Consider the following 23,531-nt stretch of genomic DNA (forward strand, 5'->3'; position numbering starts at 1 on the left):
ACGGTGTACGTAACACACCATACATTATATTATCACTATTAGACTATACTTTTTTTTTTGGTTCCAACCCTTTATTTTAATAGAATGACTACTTACATGAAACTGGTGAAAGGTGCCACCAAGATTAAGATGGCCCCACCTAAACAGAAATATATTGATCCCATATTGTTAGGTACTTCACAACAACAAGATTTTTCCGAAATTGTACGAGCTTTGGGACCTCGTATTAGAGACTCTGCTTTCACCGTGGCTTATAAATCTTTAATAGTTGCTCATCTGATGATGCGTGAAGGTGATAGAGACGTTGCTATCAGATATTTCTCTAGAAATTCGGATTTCTTCGATGTTTCGAACGTTTCACGATCTGCAAGTGGTAGATTTGAAGGTCATGCAGTGGAGAAATACTGCATGTATTTAAAATTACGAGCAGATGAATTCGATGCAATTCATGTAGACTATGTTCGCGATGGCTATAGCTCGTTAAGAAGTATAATTACAGATCGTAATAACGATTCAATAGATAATGCATTGAATCACGTCGAATCCTTAGAGACTCAAATAACTGCATTGTTGAAAAATAGATATACTGTAGGAGATCTTTCAAATGATTTACTATTATTTGCGTTTAAATTATTAGTCTTTGATTTATTAGCATTATACAATGCATTGAATGAAGGTATTATCACTTTATTGGAATCATTCTTTGAATTATCACATGATAATGCAGAAAGAACACTGGACTTATATAAAAGATTTGTGGATTTAACAGAAAATGTGGTTCGTTATTTGAAGACAGGTAAAGCTGTTGGATTAAAGATTCCAGTAATTAAACATATTACTACTAAATTGGTTAGATCATTAGAAGAACATTTAAGAGAAGATAATATTACACATAATACTTTTAATGACGAAAATGTAACAACAAGTACAACTACAAATAATAATAATAATAATAACAATAATGGAGATATGTCTCCAACAAAGGGATTGGCTCAAAGAAGACTGGATGAAATCAGGGAACAGAAGAGACAATTACAAGAACAACTAGCACATCCACAATTGCTGATTAATGCAACTGGTAATACCCCGATGATGCTGCATCAGGCGGCCACTTTGCCAGCATTGCCATCAATGAATATAGCTGAGCAGCAACAGCAACTACAACAGCAACAACTACAACAGCAGCAACAACAGCAACAACTACAATTGCAACAACAGCAACAACTACAATTGCAACAACAGCAACAACAGCCGGTACCTATGATGCCTCAAGCAACTTCAAACAACCCGTTTATGAATCAAGTACAACCACTAATGCAACAACAACAACAACCACAGCTTCCATTACAAGCACCACAACAAATGACTGGTCAAATTCAACCAGAACACATGGGGCAAGCAGCTTTACAATATTCAAATACGACTCCTATGCTGATGGGACAGAATGGAATTACAACTATTAATTTACCTCAACAGACACATGTAACATTACCTCAACAAAGCTCACTACCTCAACAACAACAAGGTGGTAACAAGAACCCATTTTCAATGAATAACATCAATGACATGCAACAACCACAACCAGAACAAAATAATCCATTCTCTCAAAGAAACTACAACGAACAGACCTCAGTGACAAACAATGCTGCTACTACTGTTGCTGCCACCAATGCTATGAACAATAACCCATTCTCATTACAACCTCAGGACCATACATTACAAACTGCCATGACTGCACCTGTATCACTTCATCAAACGGGATCGCAATTTACCCAGCAGTTTAGCCCAGAACAACAGCAACCGTTTGCCCAACAATCGTTCATGCAACCACAACAACTACAGCAACAGCAACCACTCATGCAACAACAACCACAACAACAAGAGTTCAGCCTTATCGACTTCTAACGATCTGAACATTGCACATCAATGGGTATAATATACCAATCATAATTATAATATTAATTTCATATATACACAATTTCAATATACTAAATAATTACTCTCTTCTTGTAATATTAATGAACATCTTTGACACTATTCCGCTCGGCCGTCTATCCGCATGATGACTGAAATTTTTGGGGTTTAAAGCCGACCGAACGAATGGAGGGGAAAACGAACAAAGACAGAATAATTGACAGATGAAAAGATGAAAAATATATATATTTTTACCCCAAAGAGTCACCATCTTTCATATATAAGTAGACAACTGGGTACAAAGGAGAATTCAAATCGGAACAGTTGACTTCTTATGTCTTCCGTCATTATTATTTATCGTTAACTTTTGGAAGAAAAGATCGAAATTGCTATAAATGATGAACTCCGATTGTAATACGAACGTGCTAAGTAAACTAGCAGATAAGACACCATTATTCCATTTACAAAATGATGTGAATAGATCAGCTGGCACTATTCGTCAAATTAAAGACATACAATATGCTAATCACTTTCCAGAAAATTTACTTGGTCCCAGTTCTTCTTCTTCTTTCGCTTTACAAAACAATGTAATAGTGGGGAGTACGTTACAAGATATACCTTTGGACCAGTCACAGTGGGGAGATGAGTTCCTTTATGAACAGACATCTTTCTCAAATGGAGGAGTTCCCAACCTAACTCAACTGTCTTCACAACCTCCAACTAATCAACAACAACATTTGGAAATAAATTCTATGAGGTTCGGAGATAATAACGTTTCCGCGGCATCAGCGCTTCGTCCAGCCGCACCTCGAAATTATACTACTAGTACGACAACTAATCTAAAATATCAAACTTATGATTATTATAATATCGAAGATGAGTTACAACAACAACAGAAACAGATGCAAATGGAGCCTCGAAGTATGACATATCCTTCAGGTGCTTTGCAAGATGAGTTTGATGAATTGGAGAAAGAATTGGCAGACTTAGATTTGGATTCAGTCATGACCACAACAACTCCAGAGTCCCTACAGAATAATCTTCTTAACGAAAGACAACTCTTTAGAGAAACAGCAACTGAGTTATATACCTTAACTTCTGACTGTGCTGGATCTTTTTCTCAAGAAGCACAATCGAAGATAGTTAACTCAAAATTTATGAACATGATGAAATTAATAAGTAGTGGGTCTGTAAATTTAAACAATACTCAAACAGAATTATGTTCAATGACAACTAATGAGCCAATGGGTAACAAATATATAAATATTTCCGAAAATATATATAATTGATTTGAATGCATATTTATCTTATAAAAAAATGACGGTGATGTTAAGATACGTCGTCTAGATATATTTAATCCATAACTCGATAAATAATAATTATTAAATCGATTCTTAGCCGTTTAAAAATCCTTCATCTCTACATTTCGGCGAATCGACTCTTGATTATTGTCCTTTATATCGCCAATAAACTGTAATTTATTTCCTTGACTCTTTTGAGCGGTTTTAAACTGCTTCATTGTACTATTGCTAGATTGGTTTGAATAACCTCTTTCATTAGGAGATGCAACTTTCTTACTGATATTTTCATTCTCATACTCTTCATTTTCATCGATTCCAAGAAGACCAGATCTTACAGTATCGACAAAGCTCCATAAGGATTTTGATAGACTTGGATTTGCAGAAGATGAGGTATCTTCCGATACAGTGTTTGTTGGGTTAAATACATTAGCACCACGGAATCTATCTAATTTTTCTGGAGAATCATTATCTGTTTCACTATCCCAATTCAATGATTTTTCTAATTCATTCTGTAATATTTGATCAAACTGGTTGAACATGGCGAACGGTTTATTCCATGTCGATTCCTCTTCTTGTTCTGAAGGCTGAGGTTCTGCTATACTTTCTGGTGAAATAGGTATTTCTTTTGTCTTATTGATGGATGGAGTTCCATTTTTTTTTGGTCTTAATGTTCTTGTACCACGACGATATAAGCCATTTATATTATCTTTTTCCAATTTTGGAGATGTAGGATTTGTCGTATTACTGGGAATAGGTTGTTGGACGCTCGACGAATCGATTGGTGGTTTTTGTATTTGTGGTACATTTACTGGACTCGAAATGGTACTACCTGCAACATTGACATTTTCGCTTAGGTGTTTTGTAACTTGTGTTTTCAGTTGTTGTAATTCCTTAGCATGCTGGTCGTACATTTTCTGCTGTTGACTTAATTGTTTCCTTAAATCTTCAATTTTTTGTTTACTTTCAAATAAATCCATTTCTTTACTAGCCAGGCTCTTCAATAAGGTGTTGATATCTGTAGTATCCAAATTTGTAGAACTTGACGTCAAGGAACTACTTCTAGAATGAACTGAAAGTTGAACATGTTCAGGATCTATTATATTCGAATTACCGATACTGTACTTTCTGGCCGGAACATCATCACTTGGTTTTAAAATGTTATCCTCCAATACACCTGACTTGTTAATAAAATTTTCTGGAGATATTGGTGCCATAACTGGTTGTATAAGCGATCTTCGTTTGTTCAACATGACGCTTCTCCTCTTTGGGATGACACTTCTTGTAACAGGAACAGTCTCTAAAGGCCCTGTCGTAGGTATTTGTTCAGGTACTACATCTTTATTTGCTATCAATTTCAAATCTAGTTCTTTGTCAGGTATTGATCCAGAGTTCTTTAATGGATGATCAACAATTCCAGTTGGGGTTTTCTGGCGTTGCAAGTTAAACTTAGAAGTATTGTTTATTATCGGTGACTTGGGACTAGATAAGACAGAGTCAACCTTCGGGAGATCATCATCTTGATGGCTATTTGATACGGATATCTGTGTGCTTGTATCGATATTTAACTTTTTATCAGTCTCGTCTATAAACTCATCAAATTGATTCATTGCACACTCTCTTTCTTATAATGGCTGCTTATGCACTTTAAAATTCGTAATGGATTTCTAATAATAGAATATCTTAATATAAAAGGAAAGTTAAATAGAGTAACCGTCGTAATAACAATAGATTCAACCCTAATAATTCTTTAGTATTGATCAATTCATACTACCACATTACTACTAGAACGCAGCGACATTATTATACATCAAACCTCTTAACCTTTTTCTTCGCGTCAGCCAATTTGGCCTATTTTTTTTTTTGTTTCGTTAACTATAAGGGAACCTTAATGTATTCTACCAATACATCCTGATGTAGTTAAATTTACAGTGCTTTACAAGTGGGAAACATTGAGATGTTGATAGCACTTTTATAACCTGATTTTAAAAGAAATTGAACGGACTGCTTTGCCATTGGTGCTCATCAGATGTTAATAGCATGAAATTAGGGATAGGCGTCATTTCTTGTTGGAGGTCTGCAACTTGGCAGGTGTCATTAGAATCCATAATAATTTCCTGATAAGGTTCTATACCGGAAATATCGTACTGAGTATTCCCATTTAACTCACTTGTTAGTATGATCTCAGGGTGTATATCACAGTCAACATTGTTTGCATCCTTGAATTCTTCATATAACCCTTGCGGAACCAAATCAAATTTACATTTAACATCTCTTGACACCGGAGGAACAGAATCTAATTTTCGTTTTAATGTATTTGGGATATTTATTTGACTTTGTTTATTTATGCCATTTAACAACTGAAGATACTCATCTTCTTCAATCGCTTCAACGTTTTCATTAAGAATTCCCATGCTTTTCCTGTTTATATATGAGATTTTGTATCTATCACAAAAGTTACTTATAGACACAATCTCCAAACCACTAGTAGTACTCATTCTATAAGTTTCATGTTGTTCTATAAGTAGTTCTAAAAATTAATTTTAAAAGTGGTAAAAAGTTGTTATAAGATTAGCCGCTTACCCTTTTCGGGGTCATCTTTTGTTTTCGCCCTCTTGCCACTTCCCTTTGATCCCCACCATCAGAAGTATAAATATAACTCAAGGAATGTTCACAAACGAATAAAACATATCTTCTTTGTTAAATGATTCTCAAAAGCTTACCATCAACACAATAGCTGTCTAATTTATTTTATTCCCCACTATTTAATGCACCATCAATATAAATCCCTTATCTGTACTCCAAAAATCAGATGGGCCTCACTTTTAATCTTTGGAGGAATGACTGCAAGAAAGTATGTTCCATCTCTAAAGACAAAAGTTAAACATATACATCTAAGGGATGAAGATATTTTATTTATCATTGGTTTATCATTCATTTAATTCATTGGGATCGTTTATAAGTATATAATGTCATATAATTATATTTATATTTCAATGATAATAATAATATTTATTAATAGTCACTACTGCAAGATTTACCCTTATTATCCGTTCTTTCAATCCCTCGGAAGTGAATAGAACAAAACGTTTTTATTACGTTTATAATCTATATCTAACTTGAAGATACTATCTACACACCAATCCCAATTAACCACCAATATACCTTCTTCGGAATGTTGTGGGTCAGCCTCCATAACTGAATCTCTAAATTTTTTCATTTGTGAAGGTTTTGAAGCAACCAACACATACTTTGGGGGCCTGATATAAGTTCCGTTTTCTAGTTTAACTTTTCTCAAGCTCCCATTTTTAGAATCATCTTTGTGATTTATCTCAAAGTTTTGGAAACTTTTAATTGAATTATTATCCAAAATGTTGATATTTTGAATACCGTGCTCTTTCAAAATTGAAGATATCACTGCGGGACCACCTGAGATATCACGAACTATATTAATACTATAGAGTCCCGCTCTTTCGAACATCTTTTTTGGTTTATTTGCTCTGTCTAGTAATTCTCTCGAAATATCTGGTACTATATAATTATCAATATCGATGAACTGATCCCAATCAAATGGTAACTCTGCATTAACCTTCTTTAATAGACCGAAAATAAAGTCAGGCGTTACTGCATATCGAAGGTTCGGGAAACTTAATGCTTTAAGAAACTTAGATGTTCTTAATCTTTTTGGTGCAACGATACAGTTGACTAAATTTTCATTATCGCTATAATCATCTGAGAATAATGAGATACCCAGTATACTTAAAATTACCTCATCTAACAACGATAAATGGTTTAAGTCACAACCTGTACCAACAGCATATATATTGAATATATGACGTCTGACTGTTTTTCCATTATCTTCAATGTAATAATCACATCTCTCGAGCCTATCCTTAGCCTCATTTGTCATCTCTTTTCTTTCTTTAATCATAGCCTTTTCTTGGGGTAACATGGCCACCTTCCCATTTTTACCCTTTTTATGCTTTTGATATTCATTTAATGATTCCATATCACTATGCAAACGCTTAGCTGCTTGTGCAGCAGCTGCTCGTCTGCTGCCCCCACTGCCCATCAATTCAGACGACTCCCTTTGTAAAATAGGCGACAAATTAGATGACTGGCGTGATGCACCTAATACACTAATCGTCTTGGATAAGGTTGTCACTTTATTGTGCAAATCATTTTGTTTACTGCGATCAAAAGCCATAGTGGTACTACCTTGACTTGAGATTTTTGAACTTTTATCATTTTTTTTATCTTCATCAGAAGAAAGCTCCTTAAATAGATCAACTGCTTTGCTGTATTTAAGAGCCTTCTCCTTTTGTTTAATATTCGACGCATCAAGAGTTCGTTTCCCAATTAATGAAGTGTCAATTATATCACTAGCCTCAAAAAATGTTTCATTTGTGGAATTCATTGTATCATTTTTTGTTAGTTTGGTTCCTGATCCCTTTTGTGGAGGTTTATTGTTATCTTTCTCTATTTCAAATTTAGTACTAGACCCTGATAATTCCTTTAAATGTTCAGTTTCTTTTTTATTAGGACGTAGCTCCTCTGGTGGTTCTTGCGTCTGCAAAAAAGATTCATCATCAATTTCAGTATTGCTCGACTCTGAAAATGTCATCTGTCCTAGATTTAACAAAATGTCATTTTTAATCTTATCATATTCATGAAATTCTCCTTTATTTGGATCAACATTGGAATTCTGTTTATAACATTCCTCCAACCATAGATGATTTACCACTATACAATGACCCCATTTCTTAGCTGTAATAAATTTTTTACCCATGGGAAGTTGTGAGATCAAATGTGTGTTTTTGTTCGAAAGTTGTGTAGTACTTATACCACCTAATAAATTGACTAACCTTTGAATATACGTTCGTTGTTGACCAAAATAATTTGTAAATGTCATTATACAAGAATTCTTATTGAATACTTTTGATGGGAAAGGGGCAAATATTATTTTCCCAGTCTTATAATTACTTGGAATAAACTCATTTTGCGACCACATAGTGAATAACCATATCAAATTACCAACATATTTCCCTATAATCTTATGAGATGCACTAGATGACGTTAATAAATCATATTCTTTTGACTTGGTGGTATATCCAAGAAAACAATCAAAGGAATAAGAATGATGTAAGACATCCGAATCATTTAATTGATGATATATTTCGCCACCATAATTTTCTATAATTTGTTGTACAATCACATATGCATTTGATGACATCGATAGATCCATTCCAATTAAGAATTTCTTATTTTTTAAAAAGGTCTTATTCTTATTAAGATCCTCAAAAGTCATCGCACTAACACGATCCCAAACATCGGAAATTTTATCTTGATTGGTCAAAATATCTTCCATATCTATTCTGTGTTCATCACATGGAACGTTTTTAAGTTTTTTAAAACATTCAATTAGCCATGTTGGATATACAAACGCCATAGTAGAAGAAGCAGGTAATTTCTGGACAACAACAGAGACAAATTTATCTTCAGAATCGTTAGCAATTACATGTGTAGTCCTAGTGCTAATAGACTCTACATAAGTACCACCCAATACCTGGACCAACTCTGAATAGAAAAGACGTTCAGCGGGACCTCTACAACATTCCTGAGAGATAAATACTTGAGCATCTTTCAAAACATGCCTACGATCTGGTGAATATAGATTAGTTTTGATATGTCTCTTATTCTTAATGGACAGTGATAACCATCCTGTTGTCACTACTGGAATTAAAAAGTCAAACGCGGCTACATGGTAAAATGAAAAATTCTCCGTTTCACTAATAATGAAATGTATATTTTTAGTTCCATATTCCCTTACAAACCAATCCCTAGCATTATTTGTTTTGATATTAATATTAATATCGTGAAGATAAACATTTTTAGCACCATTTTCTCTCAACTGTTGGATCGATGACTCGGCAGCGGCAGAATATAACTTTCCACTACTGATAATCAGAAAATTCAGCTCATCAAAAATACCAGCCATATTATACTACACACTGTAATCTATCCTAACTGGCCTAATATCAGAAAGAAAGAAAGAGGTACAATAGTTTTACTTATTACCAATAATCTATCTATTTATCTTTAATACCAGTAGTATTTTCTTTTGTTTTCCTTTGTTTACATCTTTAATATTTTTCAGTTCTAACGCGACCGCAAACCAAAAGGCGATGATGATAGCGTGCTTTTTTCCCTTCTTTTAGGATTTCAACTTTCGCACTAAACGCGTTGCCGTTGAGGGCTGAGATTAGGGGAGAGTTGGGCGGCAATTCTCTTGATTAAGTACTAGGAAACAGTATAAAAGTTCTAGTTGCCAGTGTTATAACTCAAAATGCAAGACAGATATAACAGTTACACCATGCGAGGATCGATTAAGTATATAAATTATTACCTTTTCCATGGAGATCACTAGAAAATATAAATTGAGACGCAACTGTCTTATTGGTTGCATGCAAGATACTATTGTAATTGATGTTAATAACTCTAGTCTAACTCAGATGCTCGAACAACTTATAAACAACAACAGTGTTGATTCAGACACTAGAAATAAAGAAATAATGGAATTAATTCAGAATGAATTTATTATATTACTAGATATTTTATCTAAAGAACTCACACAAGAACATAATATTAAGATCAACATAAGTTTATTTAGTAGGGGTGTTCCACTCTGGTACTGGAACAGTATTTTAAACAAAATATTATTTCAAAACTTTGTACCTCTATTTAATCATTGCAATTTTATCATAACATTACAATCAAATATAGACAGACAATATTATCAGGATAACAGTTCAATGTTGAACCATTTTCAAACAGCTCTTGCCAGTTCAAATGTACCACAGGAGGATGACGAACAAAATGAATTATTAATAAAGCTTGCTTTACTGAATATTTGTAACGAAAATAGTTTAACAGATGAGGATATTGAACTAGTAATAACAAACTACCATTCTTTAGAAGAAATAATAAATGATTATTAAGATATATATTTATAGCTGAATATTGGGTATAAAGAATTATAAAAAATTGAAAATTGTTTTGGTCGCGAAAGAAGAAAATATCTTTAATGAATATGTGTTTTTGAAAATTTTGTTGTGATGCAAGTTGTTGTTCTTTTTGAATAGTATACATAGGATGATGTTGTTGTTTTCTTCTTGAAATTAAATTTTCTTCCTCCTTCGATTATTAAATCTCTTTTTTATTCATCTAGGTTATTGTTTTAATGCAGATTTGATAAAATTTAGAGCAAAAATTTCAAATTATTGACTTTAGAGATTAGTAATCAGAAAGGAAATTCAACATTGATTCGTCACTATCAACCTTTTTGGATTCTCCAAATGCTAATTTTGTTGGGTTTGATTTTGTAAGTAAAAATTTTGTCTTATGATCGTTTAATTTTTGAGAACATGGTGAAAGTAATGTATCAGTTGGTGATGCAAATTTATCTCTTAGTTTTAATTGGATGTTTTTTTGAGTTGCCGTCCCCTTTGAAGGCCATTGTCCCAAATTATTTTTTGATTTAAATACAGATCTATGTAGGGATCCAGATGTAAAACTTTTCCTTTTAAAATTAATCATATCTGCTTTATTAGTTCCATTGTTACCGTTAACGCTACCCTTACGTGGGGATACTTTACTTTTGAACTCATCTCTTTGGAATTTTGTAGTATTATTTGACCCATTATGTTCAGTTTTTATATCAACCATTGTAACTACTGTGGTTTCTTTAGAAAATACTGCTGAAGATGAAGATTGTGGATAAGTTGGCATTCTTAAGGAAATTTAAATAAATCAAAAAGGAGAGAATTAGTGTATATATCTATCTGTGATGACAGAATTTTAAAAAAGTACCTAAGTTTGACCTAATTTTTGATATAAATTTATTAAGGCTCTTTTATCTACAAGAAAGAAAGAAAAGTGAACTCCATCCAAATATAATTGTGAAACATGTAAAAAAGATTTTATTCTATATATCTATCTCCAATTTACACCGTTGCAAGAACACGAAACCTTTCCAAAAATACTTTGTATCGGAATGCAGATCGTTTCTCATACTAATCCTGTTGTATGTTTTTTTTTTTATTAGGTTACCTCATGCATTTTACTTTTGTGAAACTTTTTTCTTTTCTCATTAAGTCTTAAAGAAGGAATGATTGATTTTGTTTACAAATTACCTGTTTAGGAATAGTAATGAGACAAAACGATGAAAGCATAAACCCTAATCACGTGTAAAACCCTGTACTTTTTTATTAAACCCTAGGGTTCATTTTCTTTAAATTTCGAATTTTTGAATTTTCTTTTTTTTTGCTCGCATTGTCCCTTTACAGGAAGGTATAGCCAATTTAATTTTATGTTTTTGTTTTTTTAATAACCCATTTATTTATACATCACCACTAGCTCCATAAACAACAGTGAAAACCACACAGTATATTAGGCTGTAGGTTATTACATTCCATGTACATATAGAATTTATTCCATCACATATATTTATTGAAACTCCCATTCCAATATAACTCTACTGTCACTGCTTTATCAAATTTTGCTCAAGAAAGTCCACAATTTCTTTTATTCATTAGAATATATACTACATCCGATAATCAACAAGGATACACATTCAAATGTTGTTCACACGACATAGAAGAAGTACTTTATTTCTATCGATAATCCTTTGGGTCATTCAGGCGAACCTATGCTTAGGTTCTTCTTCCAATCCGTATGGAACATGGCCTGAAATTAGTATACAGGAACAAAATGCAATAAGATCCGAAAGAGACATTCAGAATAATATTACAATCGACCAATTACCATATGTAGGGGTTAATCTACAGTCAGTATTATTTAATAACCAGACTACTCAGGAGGTGTCGCAGATTGACACTACAACAAGTTTGAACGGAACTGATACCCTTAATAATTTCTCATCCTTGTTAAACCAAGGCATTGGCAGTTTTATATTAGACGTTGAAAATAAAAACCGTACATGGTACATATTGGATAGTGATATCCAAGTTAAAGATTTTCTTTCAACGTTGGATAGTTTTTTGGATCAGAGTAATAATAATTTATCTGCTAATATAATATTGTTTATGTTAAGAGTCCATGTGAATGTATCAGATAATGACGCTACCGTTACCGAAGACGATAAAACCATAATACAGGGAATTTTGAACCATACCACTTTAAATTCAACAATAAGAAAAGATGTTTCATTGGAATTTGATGAAAGTGAGAAGAAAAAGGGTAATAGTAGTGATACTCAACCTGCCAATTTAAATTTAACAGTATTAATAGAACAAAACTTAAACACGAAATATATTTATAAACCATCAGATCTTTTAGCAGACAATAATCTAACAGCATTATCAAGTATTAGCACTATATCTTCATCAGCAGTGCCATTACAATGGCCAACATTAGAACAATTCTTATACGCCAAACTAAATAGAATAGTCATTACAGAATTAAGCACAATGTTGAACAATAGCATGAATCCGTATGTATTTCCGAACACTATATTACATTTGGATAAATATAATTCGACCTTAGGATGCCCAACGAACACAGAAGAATTCAGGAATATAAGTTCCATTCAATGGAGACTTCTAGAGGCCCCTTTTGATTATAATGGCATTCAACATTATATGCATTGTGGTCTTTCCCCAATAATAACTAATAGTTTCAGCATTTTAAATATTACAACGATTACACCTTTGATAAATAGAGGCATAATATGGTCATGGAAGAAAAATGAACCAAGATTATCCAATTCTAGATTACTCATGGGTAAGGATTCCATGCAAGCATATAATTGTGCCATGTTAAAATTTACTGCATCAAATGGATCAGCTTATTTCCAAGTTGATAATTGTTATTCTACTCGAACAATGGTTTGTAAGAATAATGTTGACCCATTCACGTGGACATTATCAGAGGATAGGCATAAATATTTCACATATTATAACGACGATGACGATATGTTTTGTCCGGAGAATTATACATTTTCATTGCCAATCACTCAATTGGAACAACGGTCATTGGATCTTTATCTAGATAGTCTTGATACACCAAGTTTCAATCTATGGATAAATTTAAATTCAATTGCAGTGAGTAACTGTTGGTTAATTGGCGATAAAAGTTACATGTGTCCATATACCCGTTCGGTGTCAAAAAGAAATTTTGTGTCAATGTTAGTACCTGTAGTGGTCATCGCAGCTGCATTATTAGTCTGTGTCCTGTATTTGAGTTTGTTAGGTGTCCCTATTCATGACAATCGTAAGAATTGGAGAAAAGTTGTCAACAAGATCTCAAAATCAGAAATGGAAGGTGTACCATCGTAATATATACCAAAGCTTAAGAAAGGAGAGGATTGGAAGGAGAACCCATCCTCTTATTTTACCATTTGCATCAGTCTCCATCGCATTATATGTATATATATTTATACCCATATGAGAATATAGTTATATTTTTATTGTATTAAGAAAGAATATATAAAATAACAATTGTAACGTTAGCAAAAGAAAAGAAAAGCACAGATGTCTCATGACATTTATCAAGATAACTTTTTGAGAACACGTCTAGTTAACCTTCTTCTCTTGAATGCAGAATCTACTAAAAATTCCTTATCTAGAGACAAGTCTAAATTTCTATCTGAGGCCCAATCTCCAATATTATTATCGATTTCCCATTTACTATTTGGATCAAATAACCATTGGTCAGGTGCCTGCACCTGAGACAAATCCTTCACACCGGGAGGAGGAGTTTGAGCTCTTCTGTATTCGTCTGTGAGATTGAATAAAGATGTTGAATAAATGAAGAATTTCCATGTGGTGGGAATTAATCCTTGTCGATATATTTCGAAGATCTCCACATAACGGGCTGAGGGTTGTTGATCTAATATCACGTCATATTTCATCACTGACGTCGACGACTCTTCCTGTTTCTGTTTTTGTTTAACCTGTGAATGTGACGAACATAACTGTTTCAAACGCGGTAATAATTTCGGATGTGTCATTATGGCTCCTATCCACATTGTACCGCTACATAGTAGACTCCAATTTATGAAAGGTGATAGAGCCTTGAATGCAATACAAGAAAACAATAACCCTACTACCAATAATGTTGTAGTCCTTTCATCCTTGAACGCTGCAGTCTCATTCAAGAAATGTGAAAATGTATCCATCATATGTAATTGACTTGTAGTCAAGTTTTGGAAATCTCTTAGATTGAGGACTACTTGCATTCCATGTGTGATCTCCTGTGGAGTTGTATTTGAGTCATTACCGTTGGTATTATACGATGGATCGTTTTTAAACAAGTCGTTAAATAATGATTTACCTATTTTACCTCTGTGGGATTGTCTAGAGTGAGTACCTTCTGAATATTTCGTGTTGTATTGTTTAACGATTACCCCTAGGGATAAATATAGTAATGGTAACAATATTAGGTACATTGGATTATAACATATTTTTGTGAACAATAATAATATGAGGATCATTTGAGAGGGTTGTCTCCAAGTCAATACTCGTACTATAGTGTCTTGGAACTCAAAAACATTTTCCATTTTCTCCGACAATTTATGTACATTTGACGCTAATAACGCTACAGATATCTGTTGGTCCACTACATCAGGTAAAATATGTTCTCTTGCAGGCAAAGGCTCCGGCACCAATCTACTAATTAATTTATCAAGGAACAAAGCAACGAATGGTTTCTCACCAGCGGATTTCAAATTTATAGCTGTCTTATCTATATAATGTTGTAATTCTTCCATGGCCAAAAAATCAGCGTCTGCATCATCATCATCGTCTTCTCCTGGTTGTTGTTGTTGTTGATTTTTCAATTTAGTCAAAGAGACATTAACTAACGAGCTCGCCATCTTTGTCAGCAACTCTTTATTCCATACAGACTTGTTACTGTTACTATTCTCTTCGATATCGTCATCAACCATTGAAGTTTCATCGTTCGCAGAATCGATATCCTTAAAAGCAGCTAATAACTCTTCAGCATTAAGCATAGAATCTAATAATTCGATGTATTTCAACCTAAAGTATTCCTTCATCTATGAGTATATGTACCTATACCTAATAGTTATGTAGTCTACGTTGAAGTAAATTAACACAAGATTAGTTTGTAATGATGCTCTCCCCTTCTTCTTCTTCTCCTTGCCTGTAACGTTTTTATAAATTTAATGGCAGTCACTGAAAGGCATCGCACTCAGTTCGCTCTCTCTGCAGGGTAACCCGCTCTCGCCTCCCCCCACACACACGTACGCCCTAACTGCACAGGGCACATGGCAGAGTCCCCCCTTACATATATACACACGCCCTGATTGGGAACACGATAGAACCCTCCAACGTCCACCAACTTACGCATTCCTCATTCTAAAAGTTGATAGTTGGATGGTGGGGGTCAGTGGTCTGGTTCACCTATTGATCTGCGTTCTGCGGTACTTTCTGAGCGACGCGTCCCGCTTTTACCTCAAATTCGTTTTTATATCTGGTTTTACGCGTTACACACCCGTGCACCGCAGCCACGACGCCGGGATTTTCCCATTCGAGGCAACGAAATCCGTGAAAATTATTTTTTCTTTATATAAAGATAAGCATAACCAGCTGAAAGGAGACAGATGGCATACACTCGAGGTATATATATGTTTGTGTATTACATCAGGCGTAGTTGGAAAGTCGAAACTGACCTCTGTGTGCGTGTGTGTTATTCAGATAGTTGACCAGCAAAGAAACTGGGAAGGTTGCACCTCATATAGACATCGATATATCAAGTCCTAATTCGAGGCGTTGCAATACGGATATGTTTGCTACTCGTCTCACTAATATGGTGACATCAACAGTTACCAGCACAGGCATTACAGATCCTGCTACCACTTCATCACGATCATACCGTTACTACAAGAGAGATGATGATGATTCGTCGTCGTCTACAAGCAGCTCGAAAGATGCAAAATGTACAGGCACGAAAGCTCAATGTCAGAAGCCTGTGGATCACGATATGTCTGTGACCATCGGTGTGGCAGTGGCAGTGCCTGTCGTGGTGGTGATAGTATTTCTAGGGGTGATCCTCTATTTTGTTTATCGTCGTGGGAAGAAAGAAGCTCTCGAGGATAATGATCCGGATTTCGACGGTGATGAATATTTGCCAGGACATTATCCTGCACATTCTCAGTATGATAATCATATGGAAACAAAACAGGTATTTCACGAACAATATAACCAGACACAGTTTCAACCACAAAGTATAAACCCTTTCAATGATAACAATACTGCCAATTATAGTATTAATAATAATAATTACAATGATAATAATAATAATAATAATAATATTCAACCTTGGGAAGTCAATCCGTTCCATATCCCTGGAAGTGGCTCTGATATTCATTCGTTGAGAACATTCGCTAAGGAGATTAAAATGGATGGCGACCGTGGTTATAACTTGGCGTCGATGTCACGTCATGCGTCTCAATCGTCGTTAGATTTACTCTCATCAGCGACAAATAATACATCGCCATTAGAAAAAGAAGAAAGGATTTATTCTACACAACCATTGCCTCACGAAGAAGATGGAAATGAAGAACAGGAACGTTCAGTTTCCTTATCAGAACCTCAACTTCAACCTGAACCTATACCACTACAGGTTGCACGATTCGATGACGATGGGGAACCAATATCCCCAGCAGAAGAAGAGAATATACGTCGTATGAGAAGTATTTATAAAGTGTATTTAGATAGGAATGACACAATTATACGACAATCTCCAGAGAAATCAGTGACGATGGAACAGGACCCTGTAATGACAACAATGAATGATCCTCATATAGATGTGCAACAACAACACCTGGCTGTAATACAACAACAGCAGCAAGTTCCACAGGAAGACGAAGACCCAGCCAATAATATGAATGGCTTCAAAGATAACAGTACTAATAGTCGGGCCACGCAGTATCGAGTTGCATCATCGATTTACTCCGAATTACCAAATAAACCAGCTGATGTACAGTATCAACAACAACCATTACCTCAATATCCTCAATACATACCTCAACAGCAATACCCTCAGCAACAGATGCAATATTCTCAACAAGAAATGCAGTACATGCCTCAGCAATCATATATTCTACAACAACGTAACCATCCACAAACTTTGGAAAGTATAGGGGAATTGCCTCCACCTGCAAGATTAGCGTATAGTACTTCGTCACATTCATTAACTTCGTTCCGTCAACCTTCAAAACAAACTTTTGCATTACAGACTGCAAGGTTAAACGGGACAGCGTTAAACCCAATGGATCATCCAGAAATGTTTTATTCTCAATCTGATGAGCCATATATGTCCCAGCCACAACAACAACAATATGCTAACGATTCGCAAAGTATAGCCACGAATAATACTACCGGTACAACGTCATACATTCATCCTTACCAGTTACGTAATAGTATAGTGATGACAAACCCATCTGAATTACAATCATCATCTCGTTCCTATAGACCTGCAGGGTCTTTCAGAAAATTTAATGATCCTATGACTAATAATAATTCTAGAAATAATAGTCTTGTTACTTCAAATAATGCATACCAACAATATGTTCAATCGAGAGTAAGTGGGATTCTAGAGGAATCGGACGTTTTACAGCCTCCAAGTATCCCTGGTATTTTACCACACAGTGGTTCGAGTGAAGACTTGCGTAAACAACTAGGTTCTTCGCATAACTTTAATGTATCTATGTAGGCCAAATATAAAATATTTAGAAATGAACAATACACTTATATCATTATAATTATTAGGTATATTATATATGTACTTATGCCAAATCAAAATCATCAATGGCGTTTCTATATTTCATTACAGTACGCTTGATCTTTGAATTATCAACCCAGGTAACATAATCTTCCATGTTACGTGTAACCATATATGCAGGGTCATTGATTAAATGTGGGCCAACTCTAATATGACCTTGTTCAATATATTTAACTGCATCGGCGATCGTCTCCGCCATCTTTAATCTTTGTAATATAACAGATAAACGACGTCTGCACATTGCACTTACTGTAACTTTATTCTCTAAATCAGATATTTTAGATTTCGTTGATAATATCCCCATATTGTATAATTTCTCTAACAACAGTTTTTCTTGTTTATGACGAAATGCATCAGTTGGAGGTAATAATGATAATTTATGAGCAAGTTTACGTATATCACCACAGAGACGATTATATTTATGATAATCTTCTCTATTCTGAATGTGATATGTACCCATTACCTGGGTATCTCTATGGTTTTGATCCTGTTTCCAATCGTAGAAATCGACTTTCTTAAGTAATTTGGATTCATGATGTTTAAGTTTACGAGCCATTATGTCTGTATTTGTTTGTATGTATGGATTATTGTTATGTTCTCCTATCAGACGTTTTTATTCTCAACCTCTGTATATCTTATAGTAATGTGTTCAACGTCCACTAATTAACGATGAGGCACTTCTTCTTGTGTCGTTGTCTGTGCAGGTCAGAGTTGTATTTGGAAACCAGTGTCTGTTACCTTTTGGGCTCATCGATGACTTGAAATTTTTTTTTTCTTGAAAAATTTCAGTTTGAAAAAGTGTTACCCTCTATTCACGGTTGTGTTTTTTGAATTTTTGGCTTTGCTAGAATAGTCCTCCATATCTCCGTAACAAATAGATTTAAAACAGCATTCATAAGAACTACAACCCCATACTGCTGTAATTCATTGAAACACAATTACAACACACCTATACGTATATACACACGCATCTACACATAATGTCATTAGTGAACAAGAGGTTGTTCTCGATGACTTCAAGAGTTCGCTCTCATGTCGGAGCAGCCGTTATATATTCGAATCCTGAAACCCAAATATCCCTAACGACCCTCAACCCTCCACGATTAATTCAGAAAGGTAGAAAATTCCTTAAACTATCACAGCAAGTGACTGTACAGGGTCCCAGAGGCAAAGTTGTGATGGACGTCCCTGATTTTGCACGTATTGTTACCGATAAAGATACGCATCGTGTCCATGTATCTGTGGATGATGAGTCTACTAAGATTCAAAAAGCTATGTGGGGTACGCTTAGGGCCCATATGAATAACCATGTTGTTGGAGTAAATGAAGGTCATTTGGCCATTTTAAGGTTTGTGGGAACCGGGTACAGAGCACAATTAGCTAAAGAGGGAAAATATGTCGGAGTTAAAGTCGGTGCCTCTATACCACAGGGGTTAGATGTACCAGAGGGGATTAAAGTCACTTCACCAACTCCAACTACTTTAATTATTGAAGGCTGTAATAAACAACAAGTGTTTTTATTTGCTGCCAAATTAAGAGATTTCCATCCTCCAGAACCTTATAAAGGTAAAGGTATATATGTGAATGATGAAACCATTAAGATTAAGAACAAGAAAATTAAATGATCTTAATATTTTTCACTAAATTAGAAATACTTGTATTTAGGATACACCTGTAAATAAATAAAAGTAAGCAATATATATATATATATAAATACGATATCATTCATAAATTATATGTCACTCATTTCAGGTGTTGTTGTCTTTTAGCGTGTCTCTTCATCGTAAAAATAATCTGTTGGATCTGCACCGATCTCTTTGGACTGGATTAAAAAATCGCTTACAGTATTTGTAAATAGTGCCACATTATTGTAATTCTTCATCAATGCATTGAGAAAGTTTTCTATTTGTGTCACTGTCAAATTAAGAAATGCGCTGGTTAAAAGTTTTGTAATATATTCATTTAAGTATATTGTGTTAGAGTAATTTCCTGTAATGTCCCCAGTATTGGTTAATGGTATTGGGATTCGATCATCATACGTCAGCATTAATAAATTTCTAAATAATAAGGCCTGCTTAGCAAATGCTGGCTGATGGTCAGAATCAGTCAATGCATATAAAGTTTCATTCACTAGATTCAAATAATACTTTTGATAGAATTTAGTTTGGAATTCCGTATTGTCATTTAGTCGATCAACATTATTTAGCATATCAATGGCAATTTGTAACCCTGTTTCTTCTATTTCTCTATTATGATGTTTAAACGACCAACAAATAGTATCAAAAAATATCTTGAAGAAATCATTGATAGGAAACTCTATTAAGACAGAGAAACTTTTATAGGTGATCGTTCTTAACAATTGATAAAAATAAAGTCTATGCTCAGGAAAATTGTCTGTGTCATTCTTTATCATCTCTAAGCTGGATAAAAAGGTATTTTCGAGGATAATAATAACAATATCTGGATACCTTTGGCCACAATTTAAGACTACGTTATTGGCGTATAATAACGCTTCAGGTTCTTTAAAATTCGTAGGTCCAAATCTATAATCCTTCATACTCACCTCTAAGAATAACTTCAATAAAGGTGAGAGGTATTTATCAAATTCTACACCGTTTAAATCAGAAATGAAAAGCTTATATAGGAGTAATATTTTTCTCTTAATGGAACGGCATATCCTGATTTTTGAAGTATCGTTAACTTGCACATTTTTTATTTCGTTTTGAATACATTCTGACGCTACACCATACAGCCCAATCAAATCAATATTAATTTGTTCTAATTGGGGTGCATAATGACGACCAATAGATTCACATACGGCTATATTAACGTCTAATATTTTAATAAGCCCTTTGAATTTATCGTCTGTGTCTACTTCTAATTGTAAACTCAATATCGATTTCCAACCACCATTTGGAAAATTCATTAAATCTGAAAGTAGTTGATATCTTAACGTATAGTTTCGTTCTTCTCTGACAACTGCTGCACATGATCTATAAAAAGAGGAGAGTTGGGGCTGAGTCAAATCACTCGTGATATTCTTTATATTATCAATAATATTTTTGATCAACGGTACACTGGATGTATTGTCTTCTGGTTTATTGATAACAAATTGATATTTACATCTACTAACAATTTTTGCAAAGGTATCACAAGCCATGTCCCGAATACCCTCATTTATATCATGCATACATTGGAATAATTTGTTAATTATTTGAAGTAAAAATTGCCAATGGTTTTTCATAAATCTAGGATATTGCCCTACAATATACATTACATTGGAATCAAAGAGAGCTCTATCGTTGGAATTAGTTATATGATCATCTTTGATCATTGTTAATTTATCTAAAATACTTTTAATAAAGTTATTTTCGCTTTCTTCACTAATTGTAGATGGGATGGATCCAATTGACCAACATAGGCAATTTAGATTATCCCATGACCAACCATTTTGGTTTTCTTCTTCGCCATTAGTATATAGTATTAACATGTTTAATTGTCTTTCTAATTCTTCCATAATGATTCGTTCTGTATCATCAAAATCTAAATAAGTCAAATATACTAAAGTTTCCTTTTCAGAATAATATAAATCCAACATCTCACTATCATGTACAACTTCTCTGACCACCTCACCGGTATCGATATCTTTTACCACTATTATTTCTTCTGGTCGTACCATCTTTTCTGTGATTATTATTTTTCTTAATTGTGAACATATCTGTTCATATATGTGTTTCTTTAATGGTACTTGTTTTAAAATCTGAGGGCTCATTGCACCGGATTGTTTCATTTCAAACGATAGTTCCAGTGAAGGGAGAAGATCTGCTATCGGGTATTGCTGTATCTCTACAAATAATGCCGATGTTAATTCATGCCAATAATCCAAACACGTCTTGAAAATTTCTGTGTCATCAATCCTTGTTAATTGAACTAGATACCCATGTGCAGTTAAAAGTACAGTTCTTAATTCAGCGTTATCAACCTCTAACTTTTCTCTATAAACTTTTAGGAATTTTGTCAAATATGTTGTGAGATCTTGAAAGAACTGTTGTCTTGTAAAATTTGAGGATGCATATGTGAGTTTAAGGCCTGAACTTGCAGAAGGGAAATCAGTAGTTAAATTTTTTAACACATAAACGAACGATTCGACCATTTGGGTAATATTTTGGGGAAATTTCGGAACTGCAACAGATGTTATTGTAGTTAGGCATTTTATTGTTAGATTTCTCGTTTCTGATCTCTTAATGTAATTCGAACTTAAAAGTTGTAAAACATCACTTTGAAATATATATTCAGGGGATACCCATTCCAAATAATTAAGTAAGCATTCCAATGCAGACAGTTCTAAGGTGGCAGAATACTTTTCTAACTTTAATATATCTATAATATGTATGTATATCTGGAGGCAAACTTCAGACATCGACTTTTTCATTTTAGTAGTCTTGGCTTGAGTCATTTGACCTGAAGAGTAGTCAAATATTTCTTCATACAATAATTTTAGTATTACAAGATTATTTTCACAGATATTTATATCCATTGTTGAACTTTTAATCAACTCAGGGATAAAATCAGGCCATCCTTCTGGCCATTCTTGTTTTAAAATTTCAACCAAAGTTAAATCACATTTATGAATTAATTGATTTTCTTTTAGAGTCCCTCTCTTTGTTTCGTCCTTTACAAGAGATATGATCATTCCAACTACAAAATTTCTTATACCAACCCTCTGTTCTTGTGGTAATGATTTCCATCTTGTCCTGATTAATTTGTCTAGTACTGACAGTGCGATAAATCTTGTATTATTATTCTTCGAAAATTGTAAGATTTGATCCGCTTTTGTCCATGAGTTAGGATCATCTTGAAAACTTGTTAACTCTCTCTGTGCTTTTTGTTGTGCTTCACCTGTTCCATTGTAGAATATATCTACAATTTTATCAAGAAGGCTAATATCGAAATTTGTCCCTAACTGAGGTAATGTTGCCATCTTGAGGGGAAACCTTTCTGGATATGTTCACTGATATATGACCTATATCATATACAAAGTTGAAATTATTATGGAGGTTGTATAAAAACTTAGCTTAGGTTTTATCAACCGTTTTATCAAACGATGAGGATTGAATCTCGCTTATCAAAATTTGGGGTGTTTGATCTGTAATGTGCCCCTCATTTCCTAGCTCCGCTATATCGGTGTTATATTGTTAAAAACGGTAAAGCTTAAATTTGACATATGAAATAATGGCATTACAAAGAGAAGACAATATTTTTACAAGATTAGATAAGGATTCAAGAGACATTTGAAACTCCTAGAATGGGGCAAGGGACTTTACTCTCATGTTTTTTCAAAAGATTAGAAGGAAATAATGGTTTGCGGTTTTAGGAACGAGACATAAAGAAGTGTTCATTTGTGTAAATGAATCAATCTCAAAATGAAACGTTAACTGATTAAAAAGAATAAAAGTTAATTATAATTTGATTGTTCTCAAAACTTGATGTTGT

At 34.0% G+C, this 23,531-nt stretch overlaps 13 protein-coding genes across 13 annotated transcripts; 6 read left to right on the top strand and 7 right to left on the bottom strand.

Annotated features, from left to right (window-relative positions):
• Positions 1-84: 84 nt before the first annotated feature.
• On the top strand, positions 85-1,905 carry YAP1801 (Yap1801p; the record flags this gene model as incomplete). The annotated part of the gene is made up of 1 exon (XM_041550791.1): positions 85-1,905. One exon carries the CDS (start codon positions 85-87, stop codon positions 1,903-1,905), a length of 1,821 nt encoding a protein of 606 aa, XP_041406725.1.
• A 407-nt stretch (positions 1,906-2,312) lies between these two features.
• On the top strand, positions 2,313-3,203 carry KABA2_05S03344 (uncharacterized protein; the record flags this gene model as incomplete). Its single annotated transcript, XM_041550792.1, has 1 exon — positions 2,313-3,203. The coding sequence occupies one exon, from the start codon at positions 2,313-2,315 to the stop codon at positions 3,201-3,203; it is 891 nt and encodes a 296-aa protein (XP_041406726.1).
• Positions 3,204-3,316: 113 nt separating this feature from the next.
• On the bottom strand, positions 3,317-4,822 carry TDA11 (Tda11p; the record flags this gene model as incomplete). Its single annotated transcript, XM_041550793.1, has 1 exon — positions 3,317-4,822. The coding sequence occupies one exon, from the start codon at positions 4,820-4,822 to the stop codon at positions 3,317-3,319; it is 1,506 nt and encodes a 501-aa protein (XP_041406727.1).
• Positions 4,823-5,197: 375 nt separating this feature from the next.
• On the bottom strand, positions 5,198-5,710 carry KABA2_05S03388 (uncharacterized protein; the record flags this gene model as incomplete). The annotated part of the gene is made up of 1 exon (XM_041550794.1): positions 5,198-5,710. The coding sequence occupies one exon, from the start codon at positions 5,708-5,710 to the stop codon at positions 5,198-5,200; it is 513 nt and encodes a 170-aa protein (XP_041406728.1).
• A 560-nt stretch (positions 5,711-6,270) lies between these two features.
• RTT107 (Rtt107p) lies at positions 6,271-9,210 on the bottom strand (the record flags this gene model as incomplete). Its single annotated transcript, XM_041550795.1, has 1 exon — positions 6,271-9,210. One exon carries the CDS (start codon positions 9,208-9,210, stop codon positions 6,271-6,273), a length of 2,940 nt encoding a protein of 979 aa, XP_041406729.1.
• A 415-nt stretch (positions 9,211-9,625) lies between these two features.
• Positions 9,626-10,210, top strand: SPO16 (Spo16p; the record flags this gene model as incomplete). Its single annotated transcript, XM_041550796.1, has 1 exon — positions 9,626-10,210. The coding sequence occupies one exon, from the start codon at positions 9,626-9,628 to the stop codon at positions 10,208-10,210; it is 585 nt and encodes a 194-aa protein (XP_041406730.1).
• A 295-nt stretch (positions 10,211-10,505) lies between these two features.
• Positions 10,506-11,000, bottom strand: SPO12 (Spo12p; the record flags this gene model as incomplete). Its single annotated transcript, XM_041550797.1, has 1 exon — positions 10,506-11,000. One exon carries the CDS (start codon positions 10,998-11,000, stop codon positions 10,506-10,508), a length of 495 nt encoding a protein of 164 aa, XP_041406731.1.
• An 848-nt stretch (positions 11,001-11,848) lies between these two features.
• MTC6 (Mtc6p) lies at positions 11,849-13,567 on the top strand (the record flags this gene model as incomplete). Its single annotated transcript, XM_041550798.1, has 1 exon — positions 11,849-13,567. The coding sequence occupies one exon, from the start codon at positions 11,849-11,851 to the stop codon at positions 13,565-13,567; it is 1,719 nt and encodes a 572-aa protein (XP_041406732.1).
• Positions 13,568-13,779: 212 nt separating this feature from the next.
• Positions 13,780-15,288, bottom strand: PEX28 (Pex28p; the record flags this gene model as incomplete). Its single annotated transcript, XM_041550799.1, has 1 exon — positions 13,780-15,288. The coding sequence occupies one exon, from the start codon at positions 15,286-15,288 to the stop codon at positions 13,780-13,782; it is 1,509 nt and encodes a 502-aa protein (XP_041406733.1).
• A 749-nt stretch (positions 15,289-16,037) lies between these two features.
• SKG6 (Skg6p) lies at positions 16,038-17,969 on the top strand (the record flags this gene model as incomplete). The annotated part of the gene is made up of 1 exon (XM_041550800.1): positions 16,038-17,969. One exon carries the CDS (start codon positions 16,038-16,040, stop codon positions 17,967-17,969), a length of 1,932 nt encoding a protein of 643 aa, XP_041406734.1.
• Positions 17,970-18,042: 73 nt separating this feature from the next.
• IMP3 (snoRNA-binding rRNA-processing protein IMP3) lies at positions 18,043-18,594 on the bottom strand (the record flags this gene model as incomplete). The annotated part of the gene is made up of 1 exon (XM_041550801.1): positions 18,043-18,594. The coding sequence occupies one exon, from the start codon at positions 18,592-18,594 to the stop codon at positions 18,043-18,045; it is 552 nt and encodes a 183-aa protein (XP_041406735.1).
• A 424-nt stretch (positions 18,595-19,018) lies between these two features.
• MRPL6 (mitochondrial 54S ribosomal protein uL6m) lies at positions 19,019-19,663 on the top strand (the record flags this gene model as incomplete). The annotated part of the gene is made up of 1 exon (XM_041550802.1): positions 19,019-19,663. One exon carries the CDS (start codon positions 19,019-19,021, stop codon positions 19,661-19,663), a length of 645 nt encoding a protein of 214 aa, XP_041406736.1.
• A 140-nt stretch (positions 19,664-19,803) lies between these two features.
• On the bottom strand, positions 19,804-23,019 carry KABA2_05S03586 (uncharacterized protein; the record flags this gene model as incomplete). Its single annotated transcript, XM_041550803.1, has 1 exon — positions 19,804-23,019. The coding sequence occupies one exon, from the start codon at positions 23,017-23,019 to the stop codon at positions 19,804-19,806; it is 3,216 nt and encodes a 1,071-aa protein (XP_041406737.1).
• Positions 23,020-23,531: the final 512 nt, after the last annotated feature.

The sequence above is a fragment of the Maudiozyma barnettii genome (genome assembly GCF_903064755.1).
Source record: "Maudiozyma barnettii strain CLIB 1767 genome assembly, contig: KABA2_05, whole genome shotgun sequence".
Classification (NCBI taxonomy): domain Eukaryota; kingdom Fungi; phylum Ascomycota; class Saccharomycetes; order Saccharomycetales; family Saccharomycetaceae; genus Maudiozyma; species Maudiozyma barnettii.